Raw genomic sequence first — 13,017 nt, forward strand, 5'->3', positions numbered from 1 at the left:
AATCTAAAGATTAGATATCTTACAATGTGTGACTGTCTCTTTCAGTCATTGTGTGTTTCTGATTGTGGGTTTAGGTAGGCCTATGTGTGTCTCTCCATCTGTGTGTGTTTTTATGAGAATACGTTTGCATATTTGTGTCTGCATGTGTTTGTGCGTTCGTGACAGACCATGTCCGGCAGAGTGATACTGCAGAGAAGGAAATCCTGCCGCATGAAGAGGAACAGATGAAAGTGGGGCTGGAGAAAGCACTCCAACACAGAGACAAGCTGTTGGAATTCGACAAGAACAGGTACAGTTCACCAGTCACCAAAGTTGCACGCCAATAATCCCAGCCTGAACAGGTATGTACATTCCACAGCTTGGGTGCAACCTGACAATTACGGTGCAAGTACATCCAACCAAACATGACAAAGATGCATCCCATAAATCACAGTGTTAGTATTACCCAGCAATCACAGCCAGAACAAGTACTGCCCACCAGTTACAGCTTGGGTATGACCCAACAATTGCAGCTTTCACAGGTACAAACCACCTGTCACCGTACAGGGATAATCTGTGTGCATAGTCTTTGTATGATTTGCGCGTGTTTGTATGTGTCAGTGTGCAGCGTACACAGGTGCTGGATGATGAATCGGACTACTTCTCTACCGACTCCAACCAGTGGCTTTCCCCAGGGGAGAGGGAGGCTCTGTGTAGGCGCGAGATGGAACTTTTGGAGCTGCGCCACGCATCTCGCAAGGCTAGGAAGATCACATTGGACTTTGCTGGCCGACAGGTGCTAGAAGAGGGAGAAAGCCTGAACCAGTACTACAGCAGGTATAAACACAATTGAGCCGGTACTGCAGCAGATAAAAACAGACCTGAGCCAGTATTGCTATCTAGGGTGTCTGTCTGTTATGTTATGTTATGACCCTTCTAGGGGTTAAGGGTGCAATATTTAAAATGATGTTCGGCACCAGATGTAACTAAATATGTAAGCTTTCTTGTGAGAACAATGAGAGACACATAAGGTGGACTAGGGTGAAAGGGATTTTACTGTGTGGGGGGGGGGGGGGCTATTTACAAGTATTTACAGACATTTCCAAACATAAAACACGCCAAGACACACAACCGAGACCAGTAAAAAAAAGGGAGTGGTGCCGAAAATAACAAACACAATACCCTAACTACGAATTTGTAATATAACTAACCAATTAACAATACAGAAAACAAAACTTGTCTAACTAACCTAACTGCGACCAGCAGTCATAAATACAGGAGGCGACACCACCACTAAACTAATGTGCTTAGACAGAGCCCTTACCCTACGTGTCAACACATGTATAGGGGCCCCCGGAACTTACCTAACACTGGTCTCTGAAGTGAACCAGGGAGGACGAAATTTTAGACAACACAACTCTCTCAAATAACACACACAACCTAGCATTTGCCCAAACACACAGCACAATTGAGGAAACGGAAGGCTCCTGCAGGAACGAAAGAGGGGAGAAAAACGCACGCCCGCATCTCACACGCGATGTCATGCATAATAAATACCGAGCATGCCTGCCAAATTTTGTGAGTTTTTGAGTATGGGAAGGGGGTGAAAATGTAGCGATGGCAGAAGAAACTTAATAATAATTAAAGCCGCAAGCGGCGTTGGGAGGGGTCCAAGCATTGGTACCATCGCGCTCCCTATGGAGCGATTTTAAAATGGCTTTGTCCTCATGATCATATACCTTCACCCAACATATATACGGAATATCATGATGATTGTATAAAAAATTGATGACTTATGGCCAATTTTGTGCTAAGAGACGCTGTCGGTCGACAGTTGCGTCGCCATGGATGTGTCCTGGCCGCTTCTTGTAAAGGCCTTTACTATGTCGTAACACTTAGATGGCCCAGCGTGTATGTACAGCTGCAACACTTCCATGCCACAACTAAAAAAAGTGTCACACTAGTGTTGTCATGGTACCAAAATCTTTGATAGACTTTGATACCGATACCAGGTTTAGTATCACGATTCTCGATTCTGAAGCAATACTGATTCAATAATCGGTACCTAACGATATTGAAATTACCTTAATAGATCAGAAACGTAATGCCCCGAAGGGTTGACCTGATTTTCGAATTTACGGTTTATTAAAAACCTGGTTTATTAACAACCTTTTAAGCCTGTTCAGCATATTAATAAGCATAGGCCTATAGTGTTACAACACTAAACAATAGAAAAATATATTAAATATATTTCAAAAATTTAACAATTGTAAACTAAATCTTTAAACAGGTCTTTCACTTTTAAATAGATCTAAAAACAGCATATTTTAATAACAATACAGCATCTTCCTATAATAAAATATTTACAAATTAGAACACCCATTGCTACTGAAGTCAACTGAGTGGAAGCTTGCGCTGTATCAGCAAAGTGAATGCACAAGCGCAGGTCACCTCACTTGGCAACCTTAGTTGCTACTGCCATCTAGCGAAGATTCTGACAAATTACACTTTTCATCCTGTCAATCAGGGAGACAAATTTCCCTGGCTTTTACATTTGACTCAAAACTACCGAATATTCTAATACCGAACCGTTTCTTTTTTTTTTTTTTTTAAGTACCAGGAAAGTGCTGAAGTTTTGGTATACCGTGCAACACTGTCAGACACATATTCCAATCCATTGCTCAGCTTAGCAGAGAATGCACATTTCAGAGCGCCACAGAGACAGATAGAATAATAACACATAAATACACATTTCAAATAATAAATATGCCATTGAGAAAAAACGAAACAAAAGACGAAATATTAACTCGCGACCTGCATGCTGCACGCAGAGTAGCCTACCGTATTATTTATTTAGACATTGGCAGATAAGAAAAATTTCAGTTATTCAAAAGGGACATCTCTACGCGTAAAACCAGTGGTAAGATTGTATATTTATTCAATGTTTAGTCCCAGATATTGACTGTGGAATGACATGGTATAATTAAAAAAAACTTTGTCTTGCTTATTTCGTTATTCAATGAGCAGCGTTTTCACTGCTGTATTGGCATATTTTAGGGAAAATGTTGGGTTTATCTTGTTGCTACGAAATATTACATTACATTACATTACAGGCATTTGGCAGACGCTCTTATCCAGAGCGACGTACAACAAAGTGTATAACCATAACCAGGAACAAGTGTGTCGAAAACCCTAGAGGGCAGTAGCCTACCGTTCCAAATGCAGGGAACAACCGCATAGTTCAATTTGGACCCTGTAGGTTAAACTGATTAACACAAACACAAACAAGAACAGCAACAACGCAGTCTATGCAAAAATACAAGCAATAGTTAAGACTAGTTAAGTCACCTACGAAACAACTACCTAGTTACAACCCTAAGCTTACAGTCAATTTAGAGATTAAACTAAGAATACGATTTCTCTCAGCATAATGACGGATTAAGACTAAACGAACTCACCCGATATTGTCTTCAAATGGATCCATGCCAAAGAAAAGTAATGATTCATCCTCTCAAAAAGCTTTTACTAACAAACTTTTAGTAACAAAAAACAAAATATCAACTCGCCACCCCTGCTACCTGCGCTCGGAGTACCGTATTATATATTTAGACATTGGCAGACTACAGCATAAATTGCGTCTTTTGTTTATATTCAATATTAGAAATTGCAGCGAGAAACTGCAGCTGTAGACACAAGATAGTTTGTTATGTTATGGTAGCAACGGAACGAAGCGGACTATACATGTATTGCCATCATTGTTTTATTATACCAGCGTGTTTTCGCGCGTTTGCACAGAAACTCAAAACCTACCAATAAAATGGTTTAGCTATTTCTCAGCATAATGACAGATTTAAAGACTGAACGAACTCATTCGATACTGTCTTCAAATGGATCCATGCTCAAGAAAAGTAATTATACATGCACTCTGGCTGGCACTGTCTTCCATTGCTTCCCCGACGTTCAGACCCTCCCCTCACTGATAAAAACTAGACCCTACGGTGTCGGATTACTTGTGTCGCCATGGATGTCGCTTGCCGTAATGAAGTTTACTAGATGTCGTAACACCTAGATTTGGAGCTCCAGCTCTTCCGCACCCCAACTAATAAAAAAGTCCAAATGGCGGGCAAACAATATGGCGGACATAGGTGCTCCCAATGGCAAAGTTGTAGAGCACATTCAGATGCATCGGTCGATGAAGTTTTGTGTTGATCTGACTCACGGTGTGGGAGTTATGACCTTTTAAACATGACCCTTTGTTATAGCGCCACCATCTGGCCGACATAGGTGATTTTTAGTGCCTGAGTAGTGGGGGGCCATAGGAACCCACCTACCAAATTTGGTTGGTCTACAACTTATGGTTGCTGAGCCTCAGACATTTTAGCGGAGACAGCTTCCACGCCCCAAGGAAAAAGTTTAAATGGCAGGCAAACAATATGGCGGACATAGGTGGTGCCAATGGCAAAGTTGTAGAGCACGCTCAGATGCATAGGTAGATGAAGTTTTGTGTTGATCTAACTTATGGTGTGGGAGTTACGGCCTTTTACGCAAAACCCTTTGTTATAGCGCCACCATCTGGCCGACATAGGTGATTTTTAGTGCCTGAGTAGTGGGGGGCCATAGGAACCCACCTGCCAAATTTGGTTGCTCTAGGACTTATGGTTGCTGCAAGCACACACAGCCAATAATATGCCACTAAACATGCAGCCAACCAGTGGAAAAATCATGCAGAGGCCAAAGGGCGGTACCCTGTAATACTGTGCCATTTCATAGGTTTCACCCATGTGGTTTGGCCAATACTTGGGATGGGGGAAAATGACAATAAGTGAGGTAGATATATGTTCCAGATGGGGAAATAAATCACTCACACAAGTTTTAAATGTCTGCAAGTAAACAATAATTTTTGGTGAATTTCTGAATACATTTTTTTTAAGTTCTGCTCTATAGTGCCACCACATGACTCAGTTGGGGCAATACATTATGGTTGGGCTCAGGTTCTGAGTTCCAATTTAGCTGCCAAATTTAATGAACTTGTCAAAACATTTCAGAGTTATTAGTAATTTTGTGATAAGCCATTCCCGCATCGATTTCTATTGGCATATTTTTTGGAGTATCAACTTTCTTTATTGTCTTTTTAGAGGACTGTCTCGTGAATGAGTTGATGAGTTTCATATTATGTCAAACAATGATATAATGATAACATAATGATGAGAACAGGCTATTCAGCCCAACAGGCAGTTGTTGCCCAAATGCAACAATGCATTTTCCTGACTAAATTGTACCTCTGATTACCTATAGACTAGAAAGTATCTACTGTAGCATCAAATCAGGCCTGGTCTTGAAAACTACCAGTTTCTGCCTGTACTACGTGACCTGTCAGGCTATTGCACACATTGACTACTCTCTGTGTAAAATTCTTACTAACTTCTGTATGGAATTTACCTTGTGCTAATTTCCCTTTATATCCCCTTGTTCTTCTAACAGAACTCAACTTGAAGAATCTCTTGTAGTTCTCTGTGTTGATTCCCTTAATGAATTGAAAAGCCTCAATCAAATCCCCCCCTAAATTCCCAGTCCAATCTGAAATATGTCATGTAATTCTTACTGCTTAATTCTTATTCGCACTGCTCATGTCATTACACAAGTCGCATTGTACATGGTGATATCAAACTGAAATACCACCAAATTGATCAAGATGCCATCCGCAGAATGAAGAAAAACATTAGTTACTTCTGTTGATATTAAACAGTTGTTCCTTAGCAGTTAGATACAGGCTTCCCATTACCCCAAATTATGCTGAACACGGTCTATTAGCTTCACCTGTGTCACTACATCTCCTCCTATAACTTTAGGTTCTGACTCACGTGCATGCAGGAAATCAAACTGTCAGCTGGCAAACAATTGTCCTTCAGTGCTCAGAACAGATGCTCAGATGCTCCAAAAGATGTTAATATTGTCCAATGACATGCACGTAGAAGGGCTGTCATGCTGAATGAAAAATCTTTTCCTTGTTTTCCATTTCAGCAGTAACAAAATAGGCTTATAACAATGGTGTTTAATCCTCTGAGAGAGGAGCAGGCTTTACCTGTCACGTCCCTCGGCCTTCACATGCTTGCTGGTACAGACCCAGTCTCTTGACTGTGATCCAGCGGTGAAGTCTTTAGGCTTCCCCTTTGTGCTGCTGTGACCTTGAAAATTGATCTGTGATTACCATTACATATTTATTTCTTTACCTTGCCTGTGAAATTAGTTCCTTAGTCAGAGTCTATGTGCTGGGGCACCCCCCACCACGGAATTTCTTGTGTGGGTATCCGTGCTGCGGTCGGGGTTGTACAGGCCTTAGTACAGCCCCCACGTGCTGGTCCATGGCAAGCTTCTAAAAATCTCTAAAAAGCCCCCTTCAACTGAGGTGTTTTCAGGCTTTATCCAGTTGACTTAGGTGGACACAGGTGCACATTGTCAGGCAATCAAGCCGTAATCAGCTCCACCTACAGAGTTGAGACATGCACACAGACTCAGAGCAATGGAACGTAACACCCACCCTTTGCCCATAGTTCTATTTCCTGATTGTCCTCTGTACTGTGCAATTCCAGGAGGTTAGTGCGGTTAGGGCCTGATGCTGATTTGTGATCAACAGAAAACATTGGGTGTGAACAATCCTCCACCCCCTTTTTGTGTCTTGTTGTTCACCGTGGCCTTGGTTGTTGTGTCAGCTTACTCTTTTTTCTGGTAAATAATATCTGATGCACAGACTTTGATGACAGCTAGCTCTATGGGCAAATCAACAGTGTAAGCTAGTCGCATCCACATGATCATGGTTTTTGATTAGTTGGCCCCCAGATGTGATAAATCGTGGTGTTCTCAACGTTTCATTAAATTGTGGACCACCCCCGAACATATCTAATGTCTGTCTAGAAATTAACTCGCTGAACCTCCTCATGCTCACATGCTTTAGTAAGAGCTAGCAACTCACCTACTTGTGCTCTTAAATTAGCTGGTAGTTATCCTCATTGAACAGAAACTGTACACATTTCGGAATCTTTGATCACCATAGCCCAGGCTGGAAACGGTTTCGTCAATGTACATGTGAGACTCATCAACAAAAATGTTAGGCCAGGCCATCCTCATCCTCTTTATTCAGTGGGCAGTGATGAGGTTTCCCTTGTGTACTGAACAGCTCCGCTGGGTTGATCCTGGTGTCATGCACCACCATAGGTGCATAGGTAGGTAGGAGGTTAGCCTCCCACTTAGCTCGCCTTTTGTAACAGAAGCCTTCCAGTGTTTAGCAATTCAACAAGAATGAGATTCAACAACCAAATCAGTGAGCTCTGCTACCTCCACTGCCCAGCTTGCACAGTCCAGAGCTTGCAGGCAGCATGGCAGGCCAGTAGCTACAAAGTCCTGCCATGTTGACAGGTAGGCCACAGGCCTCATTTTCACCCTATGTCTGTCTACAGAGTCCCAAATGAAGTCGCCCTCACTGACAGTGTTATCTGGTTCTAGAGTAGTGCCCTTGCAGCTACTCCTTCACTCCAGGCTTCCAGCCTGGAGTAATACTACAGCTACTGCCCCCCCTGAGCCTGTCACTATTAAATCACACTTTGCCAATTCCTTGAGTCTGACCAGTTCTTTTGATACTGACAAAATACACAGAGCATCCACAAAGATGCAGTCTCCCTACAGCACTAACTAATGAGGGTGGTGACATAACAACATACTCACCCTCAGTTGCTGTATCTTAGTGGTACCTCTGCAGCAGTATCCTGTTCGTGAGGCAAAGTTGGGGGGGGGGGGCGGCACCAGTTACGCACGGCTGGTAGTTGTATCTGGAACTCCGGCACATAGCAGCTGCCTCTCTCACTAACTCACACACACACACACACACACACACACCAAAAAACTTTGAGCCACTGCGCTGCAAAACGTTTAATAAATAAGTTCTGTGTGTCAGCCATTATGTTTCTTCAAATCGATTTATATCATTGTGGATGGCCACAAGATAAAAATGCCCATTCTGTTTGCAACATAGGACTTCGATTTCACAAACTAGTCGTTTAATTTACTACACATTATTGAAAAGTGATAACTGTATTCTGTAGTTGCCCCCACCGAGTCAGCGCAGTGAGCTGAGAGCTCACTGTTCCCGGCTATCACTCAGGGAAACTCTCGCATCGAAGAGGAGGCGTCAGGTGTGGGAGCTAGCGAGACAAAAACCTGGTGTGGCAAATGGATTTCTTTCAAACCCCCGCAAGCTATACATCAAAATGAAGCTGAAAACCTGTAGTTTTTAACTGTATGTGTTAAATTTCCTCCATTAAAAAATCCCAGGTGAAATATTGAAAAAAACGATGTTTTACCTTATATTTCAGTCAGTAATCATCCGTTTAAGATGTAGCATGCTGTATGTATCAGCCATAGGTCTTGGCTATCGAACACGAAATCCAGTCCAGATTTTCATGGTAACGGTTGTCACCAAGAGAAAATATGAGGACATCAGATGGTTTGCAGTCTATCCAAACTTAGTTCAGTAGGGGAAAAGTAATAATAAAATAAAACAGGCAAAAAAATTTCATGTATTACTGTTATGTAATTACTGTTGTAAAGTAGTAATTCACGTATCCCTAGCGAACTGCAGTAACGTTAACACATCAAGAAACATGAACGCAGTATCATTGGAATTTAAGATTATTCCCTTCAACTGAAGGATATTTTTCTATATATCTTTACTGTAAATAGTTTTTATTTCCAATGCAAAACAGAATATTTTGATTTATAAAACATTTTTTTCAGTTTCTGATTGTTCAATGTCCCCCGGTTAAAGGGGGGCTGGTGGTGGGGTTCAGACAGTTCATAAAACATAGTTTAGTTAAAGTGGCAATCTCAAATATTTTAATTAAAATAAATGTCTGTTAAGTCACTATATATCGCTGAATTAGGTAACACAATGGTGATCGAGCCTATTATTATATTGATTTATATTGTTATTATTATTATAATTTATGATTAAAGAACTGGGTGTCTGTGGCGACATTCCCTGGAAAAAATCACAAGCGGCGCACAGTTAGTGACGCGTTTTCCATCACTCATCAGTGGTTGGTCCGCCAGAGAGGGTAGGCGAAGCTAACACAACAGGCTCACTCTTCAACTCACTTGTGAGTGTGAGCGGCGTAGGCAACTGTTTTCTTCCGGTGTCTGCTAGCGTTATGGAACCATAAGAAGTTTTTTGTGTAACATGAGAGGTCATATTATTTGTTGATGTAGATTTCGTATTACATTTGATGACAATGTAACGTTACTAAATTACATAGCTATTTGCACAGCTAACGCTAGCTACCGGACCATGTCAAGAAAGGCAACATTAGTTTAGGCAACGTTGTGCATCTCTCATATCAGGTAACGTTGCGTTAGCTAGCTTGCTAATGTAATTAACATAATCTAATGTCAGCTAACAATTAGAAAAAACGGTAGCTAATGCTACCGACTGGTACCGACTGCGCAAATGTCTCTCCAATGCAATGCTGCAATGTAGCTAACTAAAGGCCAGTTCAGATCAATGATTCGCAACGAGACTGGATGCAACTTGCAAAATTCCAAGACGTCTGATTGTTATTGTTATTTTCTCTGCAACATTCTAAAACCGTTTTGTCTCGTTGCGAATCATTGATCTGAACTGGCGTTAAAGTTACCGTTATTTACATTGACATCAAGTTCATCAATATATTATAATGATCGGAATAAAGCCGTCTTTACACAGAAAATTAACCCCGGGGTATAGGTGGAGCACAGCCGGATCTGATTTCTGTGTAAAGATGTCAAGCCGGAGAAAACTAAATAACAAAATATGGCAGTATGGATTAGCGTTGTTATTATTTTATTACGCTTCCTCATTATGTTCCTTTAGCCTTGATGCCCTTTTTTTTGATGAAATCGCCTTTGTTTTTGTTTTATTCTTCTTTTTTTGTTTCAAAAATATCACACAACAATCATTCACGAGAAAGACAGTGTTTATTATGCACGAGATACATAATTGCACGAGCCGCAGCGAATCCCACGGATTCTTCTCTGCAGTGTAAAGATGTTCATACTGGGCAAAAGGTGGACAAAGAACGTGGAAATTGATTATCACTAATTCTACCCCAGGTCTGCTACAGCATTTTAACCTGGCTTGGCAGAGTAAAGACAGCTTAAGTTAGCCTAATATTAGAAAATGAAATTTTACTTTTATAACAACCATTTTTAATTCAGTAAATTGTAAGTGTTATAGTTACCGTGGTCCAGGTGCCAACTGACTGACGTCACACACAGGCAACACTGTTTGGAAGTTGGGTGTGTTGAAGTGAGGTACAAAAACACCTGCAATTACCGCTTCTCGCCATTGGTACCGCCAAAGAGAACGAAACAGAAATCTTCGAGATTGCCACTTTAAAAATAAAAATTAAAAAAAGAGATAGTGAAAGATCAAAAGTACAGTATGAGGATGCGGAAATATATTTCATAATTGTTTATATGCCAATATTAAATCAATTTGATGCTTTGAAGGCATAACAATTGCATTGCCAATTAATATTAGGTTAGAAAATACAACATTTGCCCGATTAAACGTGACTTCTGGTTTTAACCACACCCACTTCCGGTCTTTTATTCGAATACAGATACAGAGAGAGATAATTTTGTTGGTTGAACAGATACAGATACAGATAATGACGTCTCTGCACACCCCTAGTGCGGACACAGGGAGAGCACCTCCTGGGCTGTCCAAGAGAAGTCTGGAGAACTGTCTGATGCATCCATATTTTATTGCCGACAATGAGAATCCCCACATGTTGGGCACACCCATAGAATGTATCCACTAGTTACTTCTCTCCACTGGATATTCAGACACAGTCTCTGCTGATTACCTTATCTGTCCTTGAAGTGACTGGGCCTGTCTGCACAAATGGTCATAGGATAAAGAGAGAAGATTGATAGCTAGGACTAAGTTGTGGCTCTTCCGGCCACTTTACTTAAGGGTCAGGTCAGTCTAATTTTATTTATGTACCTGTTTACACCTCAGAACCTCTACAAAGCATCCCCTCAGTTTCCATGAGGCTTACATTCCTCCTCCCTTCTAGCAATACAAGCTGTGAGCCTTTCACTTCCACTGGCCTGAACCATTCCCTTCATATGAAAGCGGACCCCAACTACGCCACTTCGGCCAGAAAATAAATTTTAAGAGAGTATAACGAATAACTTAAGCAAGTTACTAAAGAGAACAGCAACAATAACAACAATAAAGATATTTCCAGTGATACATGCAACTATTCAAAATAATGCCTATAATTTATTACACTAATGGGTAAAAGAATGTGTGAGTGGTAGCTGGAAATGTAGTCATGTGTAATGTTTTAATTAGTTATATAGCGGTATCTATACCTGACTAACATTAGCTACAAACGTACAGTGCCTTCGGAAAGTATTCAGATCCCTTCACTTTTTCCACATTTTGTTACGTTACAGCCTTATTATGAAATGTATTAAATTCATTTTTATTTTCATCAATCTACACACAATACCCCATAATGACAAAGCGAAAACAGGTTTTTAGAAATTCTAGCAAATTTATTAAAAATAGAAAACGGAAATATCACATTTACAGTGGGCTCCAGAATTATTGGCACCCTTAATAAAAATGAAGAAAAAAGGCTGCATATAATAAATGACACAGCTAATAATCTATATGTTATGTTCAAACATATGGGGAAACTATATACTTTTATTTCAATACATTTACTCTCATGCTTCAATGTTTTTTTATTAAGTTATCAAATTTTTTCTGAAAACCATAGGTGCCATAATTATTGGCACCCCTAACAATTATTGTAAGTAAAATCAAACACAATTAAATTGGCAATACAGTTTTACTTAATTTAGTTCATCTCAGTCTAAAGGAACTATATTGTGTCATTCCATCACTTCCAGTTTCACTAGAGAATAAAAATGAGGGAACAAGCATACAAAATCCCTTTGTCAACCATCAGCATGGGAAAAGCCAAATAACTCAATTCAGAAGAGTCCGATGGTAATTTACCGTCACAAGTCTGATAATGGGTACAAAAAAGACGTTAAATGGTTAAACATACCACTTAGCACTGTAAGGGCAATAATAAAAAGGTGTAAAACAAAACATATGGAATGGTTGCAAATTTGCCAGGAAGAGGAAGCAAGTGCATGGATTTCCCCACGGACGGTGAGGAAGATGGTGAGGGAGGCCATTAATAACCCAAGGATCACTGTTTAAGAATTGCAGGGATTTGTTGTTTCTTGCGGTCAATAAGTCTAAAAAAAAACATTAACTGGCACCTCCATACCAACTAACTCTTTGGAAGGGTGGCACGAAGACAGCCCATACTGAGCACAATAAACAAGCTTGCCAAACCTCATTGGAATTATGACTGGAAGTGAGTGCAAAGTCAGATGAGACCAAAATTGAACGTTTTGGCCATACACACCATCAACATGTTTGGCAGCAAAAGAGGAATGTATACAGGAGAAGCACCTCATACCTACTGTCAAATATGGAGGTGGGTCATTGATATTTTGGAGATGTTTTGCTGGCAGTGGTCCCAGGGCACTATTTTAGATCAGTGGCACAATGAATTCAACAAAGTACCAGGAAATTCTGGCAGAAAATTTGGTTGTCTCTGCTAGGAAGCTGGACTTGGTCATAGGTAGATTGTCCATCAGGACAATGACTCCAAGCATACATCAAAATCTAAAAAAAATGCTTAAGTGAAATCAACATCCATGTTTTCCAATGGCCATCTCAGTCTCCAGACTTAAATTCCATCAAAAACCTATGGTCTGAACTGAAGGGGGGGGGGGGTCCATAAGCGCAAACTCAAAGATATCAATGATTCTGAAAAGTTCTACATGGAGCCGTGGTCAAAAATCCCTCTAAATCCCTCTAACCATATCACACATTATAGGAAAAGACTCATGGCTGTCATCTTTGCCAGGGGTGTTTTCACAAAGTATTAAACCAGGGGTGCCAATAATTGTGGA

At 40.6% G+C, this 13,017-nt stretch overlaps 1 protein-coding gene across 2 annotated transcripts in view; it reads left to right on the forward strand.

Annotated features, from left to right (window-relative positions):
• The window catches only part of trip4 (thyroid hormone receptor interactor 4), a 104,846-nt gene that overhangs the window by 49,473 nt on the left and 42,356 nt on the right, over window positions 1-13,017 (forward strand). For both annotated transcript variants that reach the window (XM_064337937.1, XM_064337938.1), the window contains exons 6-7: window positions 166-289; window positions 601-816. In XM_064337937.1, coding sequence (XP_064194007.1) covers window positions 166-289; window positions 601-816 — 340 coding nt within the window. The remainder of the gene's footprint in view (window positions 1-165; window positions 290-600; window positions 817-13,017) is intronic.

This window comes from Anguilla rostrata, chromosome 5 (genome assembly GCF_018555375.3).
Source record: "Anguilla rostrata isolate EN2019 chromosome 5, ASM1855537v3, whole genome shotgun sequence".
NCBI classification, from domain to species: Eukaryota; Metazoa; Chordata; class Actinopteri; order Anguilliformes; family Anguillidae; genus Anguilla; species Anguilla rostrata.